This window comes from Agelaius phoeniceus, chromosome 31 (assembly GCF_051311805.1).
Source record: "Agelaius phoeniceus isolate bAgePho1 chromosome 31, bAgePho1.hap1, whole genome shotgun sequence".
NCBI classification, from domain to species: domain Eukaryota; kingdom Metazoa; phylum Chordata; class Aves; order Passeriformes; family Icteridae; genus Agelaius; species Agelaius phoeniceus.
Window position 1 is genome coordinate 2,979,053 of NC_135295.1, and position 20,649 is coordinate 2,999,701.

Below are 20,649 nucleotides of genomic sequence, written 5' to 3' on the forward strand. Positions count from 1 at the left end.
TCCCCAGATCCCAGCTGGGCAGGGACAGCAGTGTCACCTGCACAGGGACAGCAATGTCACCTGCACAGGGACAACACTGTCACCTGCACAGGGACAGCACAGTCACCTGCACAGGGACAGCACTGTCACCTGCACAGGGACAGCAGTGTCACCTGCACAGGGACAGCAGTGTCACCTGCACAGGGACAGCACTGTCACCTGCACAGGGTCAGCAGTGTCACCTGCACAGGGACAGCAATGTCACCTGCACAGGGACAGCAGTGTCACCTGCACAGGGACAGCAGTGTCACCTGCACAGGGACAGCAATGTCACCTGCACAGGGACAGCAGTGTCACCTGCACAGGGTCAGCAGTGTCACCTGCACAGGGACAGCAGTGTCACCTGCACAGGGACAGCAGTGCCACCTGCACACGGACAGCAGTGTCACCTGCACAGGGACAGCACTGTCACCTGCACACGGACAGCAGTGTCACCTGCACAGGGACAGCAGTGTCACCTGCACAGGGACAGCCCTGTCACCTGCACAGGGACAGCAGTGTCACCTGCACAGGGTCACCACTGTCACCTGCACAGGGTCAGCAGTGTCACCTGCACAGGGACAGCAGTGTCACCTGCACAAGGACAGCAGTGTCACCTGCACAGGGACAGCAGTGTCCCCATGTGCCACACAAGGGCTCTGTGAGATGGGAGCACAGAGCTGAAGTCCAGTCCAAGTGACAGAGTGGCCTCAGAGGCTGCTCCTGTCACTGTCACCGTTAGAAATGAAGGATGGGACTATTTTCAAGTTTAAAAAGATTTATTCTAGAGATAAATATCACTCTCAGGGGTTGGGAGATTGTAGAGAACTATTCAGCTATACCTCAAGAGCCGCCACAAGTTTCATTGTTACAAGATAATGTATAACTTTATAAAAATATATTATATATATATTATTATGCATATTGTATATAAGAATATATATAATATAAATTATACATATAATATAGAATAATATATATTATATATATAACATATACATATTACGTATATGTATAACTTTCTAAACAAACATAACTTTCTAAATTAATATTAATTTTTAAAACATTAATTTTAATTTTAAATATTTTTAATTTCTAAATTAATATTAATTAATAATTAATTAATATTAATATAACTTACTAAACTAATGTCACTTCCTAAACTAACAGACAGTTGCCACAGAATTTATTTTACTTTCCTAACTTGCCACCTTTACTTACTTCTGCTGCACTGTGGATCCTTTTGGCTCATGGCTTCTGTCTCATTTGTACACATATTTTTCTGTTATAACTTCTAAACTCTTAATTTACAAACCCTTCACCATCTTATCTAGTTTCTCACTTATTTATATTTTTATATACAATTATAGAAATACAAGTTTATTATTTTTCTGTTTCATATCTGTGTGCTATATTTTTGCTCTATAGTTTCTCACTTATTTAAATATATTTTTACATACAATTATAGAAATACAAGTTTGTTATTTTTCTGTTTCATATCTGTGTGCTATATTTTTGCTCTATAGTTTCTCACTTATTTAAAGCATCTTTTTACTTACAACTACAGAAACATAAGTTTATTATTTTTCTGTTTCATATGTGTGCTATATTTTTGCTCTATAGTTTCTCACTTATTTAAAGTATATTTTTACATACAATTATAGAAATACAAGTTTATTATTTTTCTGTTTAATATCTATCTGCTGTATTTTTACCTCAATCCAAGCTTTTCCTAAGGCTGCAAATCAAACCCTTCTGTGCCTGTGCAAGTTTCTGGTTTTCTGATTCCCTCATGCTCCTGTGGACCTTGAAATGTTTCTCTGTCTCCTGGTGCTGCAGGGGAGCATCCAGCCCTTAATTCCTTCCTCAGCCCTGCTTCCCTTGGGCAGATTTATATTTATATTTATATTTATTTTTATTTTTATATTTGTAATTCTGTTTATATTTATATTGTGCTAGGGAAGCACAGAGTCAGGTTTTAATCAGACACATTTGTGAGCGCTGTGGCAAAAAGCAAACAACCTCAACAAGTCCTGAGTGTTTCACCTGCTCTCTCCTCCTGGCTCTCCAAGGATCTGCCCCAATGTTTCAATTATTTGGACAATGCCATCAAAAATCACCTGGAAGAGTTTTCCTGGAATTCTGGGCCTTTGCAGCCCAAATTTCGAGCGCTGCTCAGCGTTCCTGTGGTGTCAGCTGGAATGAAATGGCCCATCTGGGCCCAAAGCTGTTCCAAAGATGAGATCCCACTGCATCCAAAAGCATTTTGTGCTTTAAAAACTGAAACATTTGTTCCTGTGCAATCTTTAGTTCAACTGTCTGGTTTAAGAGCCCATGCAATAAAAGCATTGCCCAAAGCAATTGCATCAAACACGTGAAGTTTCCATAAAATTGGAATTATTCTTGGTTTGACACTGAGCTGAACTGAAAATTCTCTATCTCCTGTGTGAGCATACAGTTTCTAGACTTGCAGCATTCATCTGAGGAAGAATAATTCCAGGTTATTTTGCTGGAAACTATCAAAATGAACAGGTTGGAATTGCTGGGCCACAGGTAAGTGGTGGCCTTGGCAGTGCTGGGGGAAGAGCTGAACTCCAGCATCTTCAAGATCCTTCCCAAGCTGAACAATTCTGGGATTCCAGAATCATCACAGGCACCAAGAGCAAAAAAAGCCCTTGATTTTCAAAAGGGCATCAGGGTTTATTACTACTAGATCATGATTGACTGTCATTATCAGTGGTATTTATGTGCAAAAAGGTCAAGGGTAGCTGATCCTGCCTGAGAACAGGGACATCCATCAAGGCTGGTGTCACACTTCTCAACTCAACCCTAGTTACAAAGCTGAAAAAATAAAATAGAAAGATAAAAATACAATAAAATTTAAAAATAAATAGATAAAAATAATTTTTTTATTTTTATATATTTATATATATATATTTTATATTTAGAATAAATTTTTATTCTATTTATAAAAATAAAATAGAAATAAAAACTAAAAATAAAGCCTCAGCTTCCAACACCTGAAGCAGTTCAAAGGAAGCAGCCTGTTCAGGAAAATGTTGTTTGGGATTTCTCTTGAGAGCCACTGGCAAGCAATGAGGATTTTTTCTGCACATCCACAGCTTTCTCCATTATTGTTTTGGCTGTTGTACTTCAGGCCAATGCTCAGAGTAGAATTCAAAGGAGCATTCTGAGAAATCACAGGAATTGTTTTGTAGTTGTGGCATCAACACATCCTAGGCAATCCCCCAAATAAAAATGCTGTTTATTTTTCACCTCCAAGACTTTTTAGTTTTCAGCCTTTTCTAAAAGCAAAAGAAAGATTCTGTGGAATTAACCTAAAACAAAACACTTTTGTCCCAGATCCTGCAGGAAATATTCCTGAGCTACCCAAAAAGAAAACAAATCAATTTTTCATCTTTTGAATTTTATTTTTTTTTGTTGGAAACTCTTTCAGTGGGTGGCTGTGATTTCATCAGCAAACTTCCCTGCATGACCAAAGGCAAGAGAAAAAAAAACCTCCAGAATTCTGCACTCAGCAATTTTACACAGGAACAGGGAGATGGAGCAGGAGGGCAAGTCCCAACCTGCTGCTCTGTGTGTCCCTTCTTGTCTTTTACTGCTAAACCTTCACTGCTGCCAGCATCCTACAAAATAAAAGGGACAAAATAAAAGGGACAAAATGTCTATTTTTGGTCAAGGCTCAGGGTTTGGGGCTCAGCCCAGCAATGCCTCTCTGCCCCAGGACAGTTTTTGAAAGGATGAAATTCATGCTCAGTGTCAAAAAGCAAAGTGAGCAGGAATGTCACTGGGAATGTCAGTCATTGCTTGGTTTCCCTTTCCTGCTTTATGATTTTCTCCTCAGGAAAAAAAAAAAAAAAAATTAATTTTGATGTCTACACATTTCTGGAGGAAAAAATTGTTAAAATCCCAGGGAAAATGTCTCTGCTGAAAGGGTGGTGAGGCCCTGGACAGGCAGCCCAGGGAAGAGTGGAATTGCCATCCCTGGAAATGTCCAGAATTGTTCAGTGCTGGGCCTGAGCTGGGCTCCAAGCTCTGGGAGGGCTTTTCCAGCCTGAAGGATTCTGTGATTGCAGCTTCCATCACCCACCCTCTCCAGACTGCAGATAAATCCTCTATTCATGTGTCTGAAGACACTTCCCAGGTTTTATCTGTCCTGTCAGCATTAAACTTGAGGAAGGAAAAAAAAAAACCTGTCAGAGATGGATTTTCCAAGGATTTTCCTCCTATTTCCATTTTTATTCCCAGGAGCACAATTCCACTACTTCTCTTTGTCTTTCAGTGGTTGGCTGTGCACACTGCAAGTGCTAAATTTTCTAAATTTTCATTCTGATTCTGCATTGCTGCTTTAAAAGAACACAAAGTTCCCTTCCAGAGCTGCAAGTGAAGCCACACCTGGCTCTGAATGGGTCCCACGTTTGCTTCCCCTCCTCTGCAGCCACAGCAGAAATTCATGGGGAGCTTTCCTTTGCTGAAGTGGAATTTGCAGTGCTAAAACTTCTATTTATAGAATTGATTTTTATATATTTATATAAATTTACTTCTATGGATATGTATGTATTATATATAACTATAATTATATTATATTATTTTTATACTTATAATATTTATATTATAAATATAATATACATTTATAGTTATGTTATATACCTTATTCATAATTTATATATATTTATAATGAATATAATATAAAATATAAAATATATAATATTTAATATATAATGTAATATAATGTAATATCATGTAATTATATATATTATATAAATTATATAAAATATATTATATGATTTATATATAATATAAATTATATATAATATATAATATATAGCATATATAATGTAATATATATAAGTATATAATATATATTCATTTAATATATATTTAATATATAATGTAATATAATGTAATATGTAATTATATATATTATATAAATTATATAAAATATATTATATGAATTATATATATTATTATATATAATTATATAAATTATATATATTATATATTATATATAAAATTATATATAATATAATATAATATATATTATATATTTATAGACTATATAAATATAATTTATTTATATAAAATTACTCATATGTCTCTTTTATATATTTATATTATCATTGTATAATATTTTCTATTATATTTCTATTATTTATTGATATTTATTGATATTTATTACATCTATAATGGCAGTAAGACACAAAAAACCAACCCTTGGGTATTATATTCAAAACATGTGATGGTTTAAAGGCATCATTCCCATTTATTTCCACACAGACACTTCTAATCCCACTCAGCAATCAGCAGGATGGTGTTTATTGTCATTTCTAACAATGCAAAGTGCAAAATGGCAGCAGGGAACAGCCAGACTTAAACACAGCTCAGAGCAACTCAGGAGAGAGCAGAGGATCTGAGGGAGTTCTCATGAGTCAGGGATTTGAAACTCTGGGCAATAATGCAAATTTAATGCAACAGATCTGCATGCTCTGCATGCAGGGGAGCTGAGAAGAGCAGCTGAAATCCAAACCTGATGTGGTATCAACATCAATAAGATTCTACACCATCATTAATATTTGCCTTTCTACTTTCCATTTCAAATGGGATGCACCTCTAAAAAAAAAAAAATATAAAATCCTGGTGTATAAACCAAGATGTCAAGGATGAAGAATCCCTGCTGTCACCAGGAGAATTCCAATATTGATGATTTGCTCTGGTAAAAACTCCCAGGGCACCATCTCTTGATGCAAAAGGCAAAGTCTCCAGACACAGTGGTGCCTTTTGAGAGGAAAATCAGGGAATTCTGGGATGTCCTGAGCTGGGAGGGACCACAGGGATCAGCCAGTCCAAGCCCAGGCCCTGCACTGACCCCCAAAATCCCACCCTGGGAGCATTTCCCAAACCCTCCTGCAGCTCTGGCAGCCCAGGGGCTGTGCCCATGCCCTGGGGCAGTGGCCCAGCACCTCTGGGGAAAAACCTTTTCCTAAATCCATCCTAAACCTGATTAATTCAACATCAACCTGCCCTGAGTTAGAGATTTTCAGCTGCAGGAGCCACCTCAATTCAGACATCAAGAGAAATCACTGGTGGATATTCCAGACTGTTCCAATACTCAACTCATTGCAACAGAGTCTTGTCAAAAAAAACACCAAAAAAAAACCAACAAAAAAAGAAAGAAAAGGAAAACAAAAGAAAACTAACAGTGGAATAACAAACTGCCATCAACTCTTCTCATGTTTTTCAAGCCAAAGTTAGAAACATCATTAGAAGTAATAAGCTTGTTCTGAAATGGAAGAATGCAAAATAAAGACCACTGCCAAAAAGTGAAGTTATGCAATGAACACTTGAGAATTTATTTTTCAATAGGCTGACTGCAAACACCTCTGCTTGCAGTGCAGGAAAACCCCAGTGTGAGAGCATTGTAGAGAATGGAAAAGGCAATTTTAGCCCTTACACATCACATCCAGCACTCTTGTTTTGGAAGCACAGAATTAATTACTCAGTATCCAGACTGCTTTGGGCTAAAAGGGATTTTAAAGGTTTCATTCTACTTTTAAAGATTTCATTCCACACTTTCCTGTCTATCCCAGGCTGCCCCAGTCTGGCCTTGGGCACTGCCAGGGATCCAGGGCAGCCCCAGCTGCTCTGGGCAATCTCTTTCATGAGTTTAATCCAAGCATCCAAAGATTGGGAGCTCAGGAGTTTCAGCTCCTCACCCCCCAGTTTAGTGCAAGGGATTTTTGGTGGGGGGAATTCTGAGCAATGTTCTCATAGAACCATGGAATGGTTTGGGTTGGAATAGACCCAAAAACTCCTCAGTGCCATGGGCAGGGACCCTTTCCACCATCCAGGGTGCTCCAAGCCCTGCCCAACACTGCCAGGGATGCAGGGGCAGCCCCAGCTGCTCTGGGCAATCTGTTCAATGTGTTCATTCCAGATGTCCAAAGATTGGGGAGCTCAGGAGTTTCAGCTCCTCACCCCATCCCAGTTTAGTGCAAGGGGATTTTTGGTGGGGGGAATTCTGAGCAATGTTCTCATGGAACCATGGAATGGTTTGGGTTAAAAGAGACCTTAAAATCCATCCAGTTGCCATGGCAGGGACACCTTCCACCATCCCAGCCTGGCCTTGGGCACTGCCAGGGATCCAGGGGCAGCCCCAGCTGCTCTGGGCAATCTCTTTCCATGAGTTTAATCCCAAACGTCCAAAGATTGGGGAGCTCAGGATTTTCAGCTCTCTTCCCCAGTTTAGGTGCAAGGGATTTTTGGTGGGGGGAATTCTGAGCAATGTTCTCATGGAACCATGGAATGTTTGGGTTGAAAGAGACCCAAAAACTCCTCCAGTGCCATGGCAGGGACCCTTTCCACCATCCCAGCCCTGTCCAACCTGGCCCTGGACACAGCCAGGGATCCAGGGGCAGCCCCAGCTGCTCTGGGAAATCTCTTTTCATGTGTTTAATCCAAGCATCAAAAGATTGGGGAGCTCAGGAGTTTCAGCTCCTCTTCCCCCCAGTTTAGGTGCAAGGATTTTTTTTAGGATTTTTTGGTGGGGGGGAATTCTGAGCAATGTTCTCATGGAACCATGGAATGGTTGGGGTTAAAAGAGACTTTAAAATTCATCCAGTGCCATGGCAGGGACACCTTCCACCATCCCAGCCCTGTCCAGCCTGCCTTGGGCACTGCCAGGATCCAGGGCAGCCCCAGCTGCTCTGGGCACCTGTGCCAGGGCCTCACACCCTCCCTGCCAGGAATTCCTGCCCCATATCCCATCCAGCCCTGCCCTCTGGCAGGGTAGAGCCATTCCTGTGTCCTGGCACTCCAGGCCACTGTTAAAATTCTCTCTCTGGTATTGAAGGCCACAATGAGATCACCCCCAAATTTCCCTTCTCTTTAAGTGACTCTTCCTCAAGGGCAATTGCAGGCAGGGAATGCCAGGGGAGGGGAAAAGGTTTGGGAATGTCAGGGGAAAGGATGGGGAAGGGGAAAGGGAGGGAAAGGGAGGGAAAGGGAAAGGGAAAGGGAAAGGGAAAGGGGAAGGGGAAGGGAAGGGAAGGGGAAGGGGAAGGAAAGGAAAGAAAGGAAAGGAAAGGAAAGGAAAGGAAAGGAAAGGAAAGGAAAGGAAAGGAAAGGAAAGAAGGAAAGGAAAGGAAAGGAAAGGAAAGAAAGGAAAGGAAAGGAAAGGAAAGGAAAAGGAAAGGAAGGAAAAGAAAGGAAAGGAAAGGAAAGGAAAGGAAAGGAAAGGAAAGGAAAGAAAGGAAAGGAAAGGAAAGGAAAGGAAAGGAAAGGAAAGGAAAGGAAAGGAAAGGAAAGGAAGGAAAGGAAAGGAAAGGAAAGGAAAGGAAAGGAAAGGAAAGGAAAGGAAAGGAAAGGAAAGGAAAGGAAAGGAAAGGAAAGGAAAGGAAAGGAAAGGAAAGGAAAAGAAAGGAAAGGAAAGGAAAGGAAAGGAAAGGAAAGGAAAGGGTCTAGGTATGGCAGGCACACATCACCTCAGCACAAGGTGAGGAATTTTCCTTGCCCTTGGGCAGGTTCTGGCAGGAGATTGATGCAGGGGAGCCTGAGAACAGGGCATAGGCTGGAGAAATGGAAAAGCTTCAGCTTTGGGAAGCTCTGGAGGAGGAACAGCCTGAACAGAAAAGCCCTGCAAAGGAAGGATCCAGCTTCCAGGGATTCCCTGGATTCCCTGGCAGTTCTACACAAGGGTATATTCTAACCTTGATTAACAAAACTTTGATGTTTATGGGAAAAAAAGAGCAGGCTGTAACCAAACCCTTCAGAAATTTAGCATCTATGCAACTATATTTGTAATCCCTGCCATTTATCCTGTTTTCCCTATCTGCTACTGCTGCTCTGATTACATCATGGAGATCATAAAAACAAATCCTTGAGGCAGGGCCACTTCCTGCTGTTTGGAAAAGCCCTGGCACATCTCTCCAGCCACTGCATTTACATGCAGTTATCTCCAGGCTGGTTTCTAACTCAGTTGGAAAAGTCTCTTTTACTTTTCAGAGCCTGCCTGAGCAGTGACAGGTGAGACACAGCAAAACAAGTGCTTCTAACAGGTAGGAAAAAATAGAAATCCAAGCAGAGCACATCCAGAGCCCCATCTCAAGAGAGAAGCCATCCAAACCCCTCCACTTGATTACAGCAAAGAGACGAAAAACCTCCCCAGCACTTTTCAGAAATGAACATGGAATCATCTTTCACTGCTCTTGAAACAACAAATTGGCACACTGTGAAAGAGCAGTTTTTCCTCCTAATGGCCACAAAATAAAACCATTTCTAACTCCAGCCACTTCAGTATCAGAGGTTACAGAGAAAAGCAGCAGAACCCAGCGCTGCAGAGATGATGAAGCTTTGAAACCCAGCTTTAAATGTACCATGACTTGCAAATGACCCCAGAGCCACATCACTCACTTGCTTTGAAGGACAGTGCTCGTTCTTCTCCTCTGTCATCTTCCCACTCTTGGGAGCCCTTCTTGGCTGCTTGATGCTGGTTTTTATGGCAGGCCGGCAGACATAATTCTCCAGGTTCTTGGAGGCTTTTTTGTCCTCTTGGCTTGCAGGCCAATCTTCAGTTTGAGGTTTCCCTCAGAGAAGTTGGTTTCCTTCACTGAGAACTGCTGCTGTGCATCGCCCAGAGCCTCGCCCTTGCTGCTCTCTGCGCTCCCCTCCCTGCTCTTCTTCCTCCCCTCCTCCTCCTCCTTGCTGCAGCCCGAGCTCCGCTTCCCCTTTGCCCACCAAGGTGCCAATGTTTGCCACAGAGGGGCTTTTCCCAGCAAACCCTTCAGAATCAGAACCCAAGCCTAACATAGCAGTATTCCGAGGGTCCATCACAGAATATTTGCCTTCAGGTGATTGTTTTAGGAAGATTTACAGAGATGTGTTCCTCAGGAGAGCTGTTCCACTATGGGCACTCAGCATCTTTCACTCTGTGGGAGGAAAAAAACAGCATCAACTTGGATTTTCGAGCAGAAATTCAATTAATGTTTGATAAAACTAATATAGAAATAATAATATACAAAAGCAATACATAAATAATAGATAGAAAACCAATATAGAAATAATAATATATAAACCAAATATATAAATATATAAAAAATAGAAATAATAATATATAAACCCAAATATATAAATATATAAAAAAACAATATAGAAAAAATATATAAACCAAATATATAAATATATATAAAACCAATATAGAAATAATAATATATAAACCCAATATAAAAATATATAAAAAACCAATATAGAAAATAATAATATATAAAAATATATATAAAACCAATCTAGAAAAAAAATATATAAACCAAATATATAAATATATATAAAACCAATCTAGAAAAAATAATATATAAATCAAATATATTAAAAAAATATAAAACCAATATAGAAAAAAAATATATAAACCAAATATATAAATATATATAAAACCAATCTAGAAAAAATAATATATAAATCAAATATATAAATATATAAAATACCAAAATAGAAATAATAAGTATATATATATATAAATATATATATAAAACCAATATAGAAGTAATACTATATAAACCAAATATATAAATATATAAAAAACCAATATAGAAAAAAGTACATAAACACTATATATAATATATAAACCCATTATATAAATCATAATACATAAAACCAATATAGAAATAATACCTAAAACCAATATAGAAATAATAATACATAAAATCAATTGATAAATAATATCTAAAACCAATATAGAAATAATAATACATAAAACCAATTGATAAATAATATCTATAAAACCAATAGAAATAATAATATATAAACCAAATATATGAATTATAATATATAAAACCTATATATAAATAATAATGCATAAAACAAACATATAAATAATAATAATATATGAACAAGATATAAATAACATACAAACCCAATATGTAAATATATAATAATTTGTAATATCTAATCTGTAATATATTAGATTGAATATAATATCTAATATCTAATATCTTATATCTTATATATAATATATGATATATTATATCATATATCTAATGATATATATGATTTTTATATCTATATGATATATATATCTAATCTGTAATATCTGATATGTAATATGTAATATATAATATATATATGATATATTATATATGATATATAATATATAATATATTAAAAAACCAATTAAAAAGCAAACAATTGTACTTCAGACAAGCACAGCTGCTGATGTTCCAAGACACCAACACTTCCAGTCACCTCCTTCAAAACCACAATTTATTTATCTGTAAAACTCTTTTAAATGCTAAGTGAAAAACAAAAAGTGAATATTACAATTTCCAAATGATCCACGTGACATTTCAAACCCTGGCTCCAGATTTTAACGTTGACCATCAAATTAATTTCTTTATTTCTAACCAGAGCCCAACTAGTCCCAGTCTTGCTGATTCTGGACCCACTGGAAGAGCTGCAGCTGAGGAAGGAGCAGACAAACGCCAGCCAGGAGAAAGCACCCAAAGGCCAGGAATATTCTGGTTTGAATTATCTGAGCCACCAGGAAAGCTGAGCCTGGCCACGTGGGCATCAGTTTACAAACACACCACAAAATGCAGCTGGGAGCTGAGGACTCTGCACAGCTCAGGGAAGTGATGCCAAGGCCAAACATTCACACACTGCTCGTGCTTCCTGAGGCAGGGGAAGAGGAGAGGCCAAACCTCAGCAGCACAATATATAATTTTTAGATATAAAATTATATATTTTATATGTATATATTTATATATATGTAAAATATATAATATATAATTGGTAGGAATATAAAATGGACCTATTTAGCAGAAAATAATAGAGAAAATCATCTTAACTACAGCAAATTAGAGTCAAGCTCTAAGTTTGTGAAGATCCCCAGATCCTCGTGCAGCACCGAGCCTGAGCTTCCCTCCCTCACAGAGAACAAACAAAACCTGTGCTCCTGTAGTTTTATTATGCAGACAAAAATCCCAAAATCCCCAAATGCCAGAACTGTTTGGGCTGGGAGGAACTGTGAAGATCATCTCAGCCCAGCCTGCCATGGCAGGGACACCTTCAGTGTCCCCAAGCCCTGTCCCAGCTGGCCTGGAAGCCTTGCAGGGATGGGGTCCCTGTGCCAGGCTCTCAGCACAAAGCCAATCCCCCCATCCTGTCACCAAACCTTTGGAAATTCTCTCTCCATCTTTCTTGCAGCCTCCCTTGAGGCACTGCAAAATTATTTGTTGTGAGGGCCATTCTAAAGGGAAATTGTTGAAATATCCTCAGCACTTAAATAGCTTTGTCATTTTTGAAATGAAATGTCTGAAAAAACACTGAATTGCTGAAAAATGCATCACAGACACCAAACCAGCTTGAATCTTCTGTCCTTATCTTCCCTACAGTAATTAAGTCATTTATGAAGTCATTAATTAGGAGCAATGGCATGGAAAAATGTCATGATCTCAACATGAGTTTCAAATCCAAATCTCAAGGAGCCCAGCACTTTTCTGGAATTTTGGGCATCCTGGCAGGTCAGCAGGAGCACAGAGCACCTGGCAGGTGCCAAAACCCCCCTGGCCAGACAAAAATTGAGGAAGCAGCAGCAAGGAGCTGCTTTTGGGGTGCTCAGGAACATGGGGAGGAGAAAGGATCAGGAACGTGAAAGGTGACACCAGAGAGCACCCAGGCAGCTGCAGTGGACACAGGCTGGGGACAGATGCCAGGATTAGTGGGGACACAAGAAATGCCACAGCCAGCCACAAAGCCAGGCTTCCCTGGCTGAGTCCTCAGAGAAAACAAACTTATTTCCACGTGTTCTGTGCACATTATTCATGGGGTTTCTAACTCCACACATCCTCAGCAATCAAAAGCTGCTATTATCACTCCTAAGACCAGAGAAAATTAGATAAAATCTCCATTTTACAAGGAGAAGAAAAGGTTAGAGCAGTGTGACATGGACACAGAAAGTGAGTGGGTGCAAAGCCCAACAGGATTCAGCATGTCACTAAAAATGGCTTTTTTCATATCCATCAATGCAGGTAAATCATTCTGAGGTAAAGCCTGAATTTGGATTATTCAGGTCCAAGAAAAGGGACAGTCCCACGTGCCTCTCAAATCTTTCCACCTCCAGTGACTGCAGTGCAGAGCACTGACCCTAATTCAGACATTTTCTTACAAATAAAATTAATGAATCAGCTTCAAAATACGAAACCAACAGCAAGACTCACACCCTGACCTTTAGAAACTGCAAGACTCAAAGTGCAGAAAGGGAAAGAGCAAAGGCAAAGTGTTCACCATCCCAAAACAAAGTCACTAAACATCAGCTCCCACAAACACACAGCAGCTCATTTATTTACCCATTCATTACTCCCAACACACAACAAAAATACAAATCCAGGTCCTAATCAGCATTTTGCCTCCATTTTTCACTGTAACCTCCCCCAGGAATTCCCAGGATGTGTGAATGCCTCTCAGATCTCACCTGCTGATCCCCAGGTGCTGTTTCCTCCCTGCCTTATCAGGTCCAAGCTCCCTGTCACTGTCTCCAAGGTGTTCTCAGGTGTTCCCTGGCCCTTGCCCTGCTCCTGTTGCCCCAGTGATGCCACTGTTGGTTTTCCTTTCTCACTTTCCCTTCTCTGAGCTGCTCCTCAGGCTCCCTGCAGGATCTGCTCTGCTCCTCCTGCAGGTTGTGCCCTAAAACCTCGTGGGTGTCAAAGGGAATGAGGAGCCAAGTGCTGACAGCCACAGGTAAAAGCACCTGCAAGAATTCACCTGGAAAACTCTGGGACTTTAGAGAGCTAAACTGATCATATTTAACCATGTGAGTGAGTGCTTAGCTGTGTTTGCTGCATGGAGGTCCAGGGCTTGTTCTGAATTATTCCTCATCCATGGAGTCAGATTAAACCACTATAATACATTGTAGTTAAGAAATAGTTAATTTCTGATAATAACATCTATATTCCAAATGTTGTTCTGAATTATCCCTCATCCATGGTGTCAGATTAAACCACTATAATACACTGTAGTTAAGAAATAGTTACTGGAATATAATTATATATTCCAAGTCTTGTTCTGAATTATTCCTCATCCATGGAGTCAGATTAAACCATTTTAATATATTGTAGTTAAAAAACAGTTAATTTCTGATTATAATTATATTCCAAGTCTTGTTCTGAATTCTCTCTCATCCAAAGTGTCAGATTAAACCATTATAATACATTGTAGTTAAGAAATAGTTAACTTCTGATAATAACATCTGTATTCCAAATCTTGTTCTGAATTATCCCTCATGCAAAGTGTCAGATTAAACCTTTATAATACATTGTAGTTAAGAAATAGTTAACTTCTGAAAATAATTATATTCCAAGTCTTGTTCTGAATTATCCCTCAAACATGGTGTCAGATTAAACCATTATAATACATTGTAGTTAAAAAACAGTTAATTTCTGATTATAATTATATTCCAAGTCTTGTTCTGAATTCTCTCTCATCCAAAGTGTCAGATTAAACCATTATAATATATTGTAGTTAAGAAATAGTTAATTTCTCATTATAACATCTATATTCCAAATGTTGTTCTGAATTATCCCTCATCCATGGAGTCAGATTAAACCACTATAATACACTGTAGTTAAGAAATAGTTAACTTCTGATTATAATTATATTCCAAGGCTTGTTCTGAATTATCCCTCATCCACGGAGTCAGATTAAACCTTTATAATACACTGTAGTTAAGAAATAGTTAACTTCTGATTATAATTATATTCCAAATGTTGTTCTGAATTATCCCTCATGCAAAGTGTCAGATTAAACCTTTATAATACATTGTAGTTAAGAAATAGTTAATTTCTGATTATAACAACATCTATATTCCAAGTCTTGTTCTGAATTATCCCTCATCCAAGGTGTCAGATAAAACCATTATAACACATTGTAGTTAAGAAATAGTTAATTTCTCATTATAACATCTATATTCCAAATTTTGTTCTGAATTATCCCTCATGCATGGAGTCAGATTAAACCACTATAATACAGTGTAGTTAAGAAATAGTTAATTTCTGATTATAATTATATTCCAAATGTTGTTTTGAATTATCCCTCATCCAAAGTGTCAGATTAAACCTTTATTATACACTGTAGTTAAGAAATAGTTAATTTCTGATTATAATTATATTCCAAGGCTTGTTCTGAATTATCCCTCATCCATGGAGTCAGATTAAACCACTATAATACAATGTAGTTAAGAAATAGTTAACTTCTGATTATAATTATATTCCAAATGTTGTTCTGAATTATCCCTCATCCAAAGTGTCAGATTAAACCACTATAATACACTGTAGTTAAGAAATAGTTAATTTATTATTATAATTATAACACCTATATTGTTTCACCCTTCACATGAGACTGAAAACAAAATAAAAGTTTTCTAAAAGCCTCTCACTTGCCCCATCTCTAGGTCAGAAGAAAGCCTCCATCTGGCACGTGGGATTTAAGGTTAACAAAACTTTTGGTGGATTTAAAACCATCCAGTCCCAAACCCTGCAAGGGCTCTCAAGTGATGAACAAGACCCATCCCCACCACCTCCAACAAAACAAATCCCACCCAACTCCCAGCCCTCAGCCAGCAGCTTCTGCACACCCCAAATCCCTCCTGAAATTGTTCTTCCCCCCAAAAATGACCTATGAAGCAGCATTTTAACATCCACACGTGCCACTGCAACCAAGTGCTGCTCATCAATGATTTCTCTAATGCCATGCATAGTTTAATACCTGGAATTCATCTTTATCCCCCTGCTGTCACATCCCCAGCCCTTTCTGCCCATTTCTGCTCCTCTGCTTTCCCAAAAAGAAAATGCCACATCCCAGATTTATTTTCCCAGATTTATTTCCCCACTCCCCCTCAGCAATATTAACTGAGATTTCCCCTCTGTCCATTCCTGCTGCTGCTTCTCCTGATGCAAACACACTGTCATGTCATATTGGGAAGGTGAATATTTCTCTTTTGGCTCTTTTTCATTGCTTCAGCTCCAGGGGACATTAAAACCAACTCAGCCAAGTGTTAGAAATCCCAGAATATTGCTGCTAACTCCATGGCCTCCCACAGTCCCCTCTCTAATTCCCTGTCTTCTTTTCCTTGCTAAAGAAGACAAATCACACTCAGAAAAGTGAAATAAAAAGTGGAATAAAGCCTTAAAATATTTTTTTTACATCACAATCCCTGAGCAGGGAGCTCAAGGCACCTGCACAAGCATCCTCAGAATGTTCAGAGATGGAGACATTTCTCAGGAATAAAGTTCCTGTCCCCTCTCTGTCTTCTTTTCTCTGCTAAAGAAGACAAACCACACTCAGAAAAGTGAAATAAAAAGTGGAATAAAGCCTTAAAGTATTTCTCTACATCATAATCCCTGAACAGGAGAAACAGGAGTTCAAGGCACCTGCACAAGCATCCTCAGAATGTTTAGAGATGGAGACATTTCTCAGGAGTAAAGTTCCTGTTCCCTCTCAAATTCCCTGTCTTCTTTTCTTTGCTACTTCCTTGCCTTCTTTTCTCTGCTAAAGAAGACAGAGCACACTCAGGAAAGGGAAATAAAAAGTGGAATAAAGCCTTAAAATATTTCTCTACATCACAATCCCTGAGCAGGGGAAACAGGAGCTCAAAGCCCTTGGATCACCTGCACAAGAATGTTTAGAGATGGAGACATTTCTCAGGAATAAAGTTCCTGTCCCCTCTCTGTCTTCTTTTCTCTGCTAAAGAAGACAAAGCACACTCAGAAAAGGGAAATAAAAAGTGGAATAAAGCCTTAAAGTATTTCTCTACATCACAATCCCTGAGCAGGGAGCTCAAGGCACCTGCACAAGCATCCTCAGAATGTTCAGAGATGGAGACATTTCTCAGGAATAAAGTTCCTGTTCCCTCTCAAATTCCTTGCCTTCTTTTCTTTGCTACTTCCTTGCCTTCTTTTCTCTGCTAAAGAAGACAGAGCACATTCAGAAAAGGGAAATAAAAAGTGGAATAAAGCCTTAAAATATTTTTTTTAATCACAATCCCTGAACAGGGGAAACAGGAGCTCAAGGCACCTGCACAAGCATCTTCAGAATGTTCAGAGATGGAGACATTTCTCAGGAATAAAGTTCCTGTCCCCTCTCAAATTCCTTGCCTTCTTTTCTTTGCTACTTCCTTGTCTTCTTTTCTTTGCTAAAGAAGACAAAGCACACTCAGGAAAGGGAAATAAAAAGTGGAATAAAGCCTTAAAATATTTCTCTACATCACAATCCCTGAGCAGGGGAAACAGGAGTTCAGAGCCCTTGGATCACCTGCACAAGCATCCTAAGAATGTTTGGAGATGGAGACATTTCTCAGGAATAAAGTTCCTGTTCCCTCTCTGTCTTCTTTTCTCTGCTAATGAAGACAGAGCACACTCAGAAAAGAGAAATAAAAAGTGGAATAAAGCCTTAAAGTATTTCTCTACATCACAATCCCTGAGCAGGGAGCTCAAGGCACCTGCACAAGCACCCTCAGAATGTTCAGAGATGGAGACATTTCTCAGGAATAAAGTTCCTGTCCCCTCTCTGTCTTCTTTTCTCTGCTAAAGAAGACAGAGCACACTCAGAAAAGGGAAATAAAAAGTGGAATAATCTATTTCTCTACATCACAATCCCTGAGCAGGAGAAACAGGAGTTCAAGGCACCTGCACAAGCATCCTCAGAATGTTCAGAGATGGAGCCATTTCTCAGGAATAAAGTTCCTGTTTGCTCGACAGGAGGTAACAAATCAAACACTTTCCAATCAGAAGCTGCTGGGTGTTTTTGTGACAGACAGAAACCCCAGGGGACCTGTCCTGTCAGGGAGAATATTCCACAGAAATGCTGGGAGCAGAGGGAAAGCACCTGGAACAGGACACAGATTTTTTTTGGGGGGGAAGAAAGGCAAAGGACAGGTACAAAAACACCCTGACAAAATGTTCCAGTGGGAGGAAAATCGGGAAGCAGAGACAGAGTTTAACCTGGTTTTTAACCTGGCCCAAAGGTTTAATCCCAGGGCTGAATTTGGAGGTGCAGGGTAATTCTGTTGGGTCCCTATTCAAATGCAAATCGAGGCAAAATTGCTAAAATCTGCATAACCAAGGTGTGTGGAGCAAAGGTTCCTCCACCCTTAGGCTGTGAGTGCCAACATCACTGAGTGCTGAGGGAAAAGCAGTTTGGGAATTCTCCTAAAATATTACCCCAGCTGCTACAGGGTGAGCCAGGAGCTCCCTGAGAGGTCTCCACACCCAGGGATAAAATCCATTTATTTCTACCCATCCAGTAAAAGATAAGGGTGACTGCAAACCAGAACTTCCCTTTTAAATCCTTTAAATCCTTTGGTAATTCCCAGCCCACCATGGGCACACCTGTGCCACAGGTAAGGGACACAAAACCAGGGACAAACACAGAATTTGCTTTCTCAGAACAATCACAAGAGGTCTCATGACAGAGATTTTTCCCTTTGCAAGCTGGAGATGGGACTCATGACCTTATTAGAGGGGGAGAATGTGGCCACAACAGCACCAGCCCTTCCAACAGCAGCAGAAATTAATTTAATTTTAAAACAGCCAACGATCCCATAGACAACAATATCTATTTTTAAATACCTTTAATTCAGTAACTCCATGTGCTATTGCCACTTTTCTCTTGTCACAACAGCACTGCCATTTTTACCATCATGTCTGTCTCTTCCACCAAGGAAAAAACCTCCTTTTTATATCCTCCAGGACACTTCCAACTTTTGAAAATAACTTAAAAAAAAAAATCTTCTTCTGGAAATTGTAACTCAAATTTTGTCACTGGTTATTATCACTCAAACCTTTTTAGGCGACTGCTGCCTGCCTGTAGCAATGAATTCAAGTCCAAAAAGAAGTTGTGGTAATTTTGTCTTTTAAACCAAGATGTTTCAGACTTAGAAGTGTTTAAAATGAAAAAAAAATTAAAAAAATAAAAAAAAAGAAAGCCTCTCTTTTATACTCTCAGACAGCTGAGAAAAGCTTTGGGTAAGAACACTTCTGAAGAACTCAAGCAGGCAGACAGATGATGATTTTAGAGCCCATCTCTCCCCATATGTTCAAGCAGCTGCCAGAATTTCCCTGCTTCCCACAGAGGCACCAGGGATGATCCCAAGGTGCTCAGGATGACCACAGGATTCACCCCAAACCCCTGGAAAACAAGTGCAGGTGGAATTTAAATTACTTAGCAAGGAGGGATAGGCAAAACAAACCAGGGAAAAAGGGGCTGAAAATGAGAATTAAGGAGATTTGAAGGGATGGGGCAAAGCCACAGGTTCTGTCCCCGCTCCCAGAGCCGCCAGCAGCTCCAGTTTCCCTGAGTGGCTCCTGACAACACCGGAGAGTGAATTCGTGTCCCGGGGCCATGGGATGGAAACCCACATTCCAAGCAGCTCCCAGCTCCCTGCTCCATAATTAACAGCGTGCAGAACCACAAACCAAGGGCCAAAACCTGGAGTGAGGAAGTCAAGACACCACGGAATAGAGGGACAAGGATGGGAACATATTTTGGATTTTGATGGGAAAGGCCAAGATAAGGCTCAACCACCTGAACGCAAATCACGGTCAATCAAGCTAAAATAGGATTAAAAATGCAACGAAATCATAAACAAGCTGAATAAAACTTCAGAAGTATCATTTTGGACAAGGAAGATCACAAAGTCTACAAGACAGTGACCCAATAAAGCAGCCGATATCCCAAAAAAACCCAAAAAACCCAAAACAACCACATCAATATTTGGCAGGGAGATCCGCCCGTCACTCGGGGCAGGACCGCGCCGTGCCCGGGGAAACTTCGGGGATGCGCAGCCCCGGGCACAGCCCCGCTCCGCAGGGAACCGGGACCCCCGAGAGGCCCCCGGGGCCGCTGCCCGGTGCCACCGCGGCCCCCGGGCCCCGGCCGAGCGCGGCTCCCCGGCTCCCGCAGCCCCGGGCCCCGCCGCTGTCAGCGGGCCCCGCCGCCAGCGGGGATCCCCCGCCCCTCGCCGCGGCGCCTGTCAGGGATCCCCCGGTGCCTCCCGGTGCGGGCCCGCCCGCCGGGGACTCCCCGGGCCACCCCCGGCCGCCGGGGACCCCCCGCGCCGCTCCCGCTCCGGCTCCACGCCGCGCTCCGGGCCCTGCCGGGGATCCCCCCCCGCCGCCCCCAGGGATCCCCCGCCCTCACCGGGGATACCCCGCGCCCGCCGCCGCGGCCGGAGCGGGGCTGCGGTGCGGGGGGGATACCGGGGAGATGCGGGGGGGGTGCGAGGCGGCCCCGCGGCGGAGCCCAGCGCGCCTCCCCTCCCCCCGGGCCGCGGGCCTGAGGCGGTCCCAGTCCCCGCCCGCTCCTCACCGTGTCAGCGGCAGCGCGGCCGGGGCCGAGCACGGGCTGCTCCGCGCCGCATCCCCGCGGCCGCCCGGGCGCGGACGGGGCCGGGGCGGGACCGGGACCGAGCGGCCGCCGCGGCGGGGCCTGAGCCGAGCGAGGCGGCGGAACCAAAATGGCGGCGGCTCCTGCTCCGCCGCGAGCGAGCGCACGGCCACGCCCCCGCCGCAGGCCACGCCCCCTCCGCGCCCGGCCACGCCTCCAGCGCGGCCACACCCCCGCGGGGCAGAG

At 41.2% G+C, this 20,649-nt stretch overlaps 1 protein-coding gene across 1 annotated transcript in view; it reads right to left on the bottom strand.

The window, feature by feature from the left end:
• ASH1L (ASH1 like histone lysine methyltransferase) overlaps positions 1 to 20,587 on the bottom strand; it is an 87,863-nt gene extending 67,276 nt beyond the window's left edge. The window contains 4 exon segments of the mRNA XM_054651180.2: positions 9,448 to 9,566; positions 9,569 to 9,747; positions 9,749 to 9,962; positions 20,386 to 20,587. Of these exon segments, the coding sequence (XP_054507155.2) occupies positions 9,448 to 9,566; positions 9,569 to 9,747; positions 9,749 to 9,864 (414 nt within the window). The 5' untranslated portion in view covers positions 9,865 to 9,962; positions 20,386 to 20,587.
• Between the last annotated feature and the right edge of the window lie 62 nt (positions 20,588 to 20,649).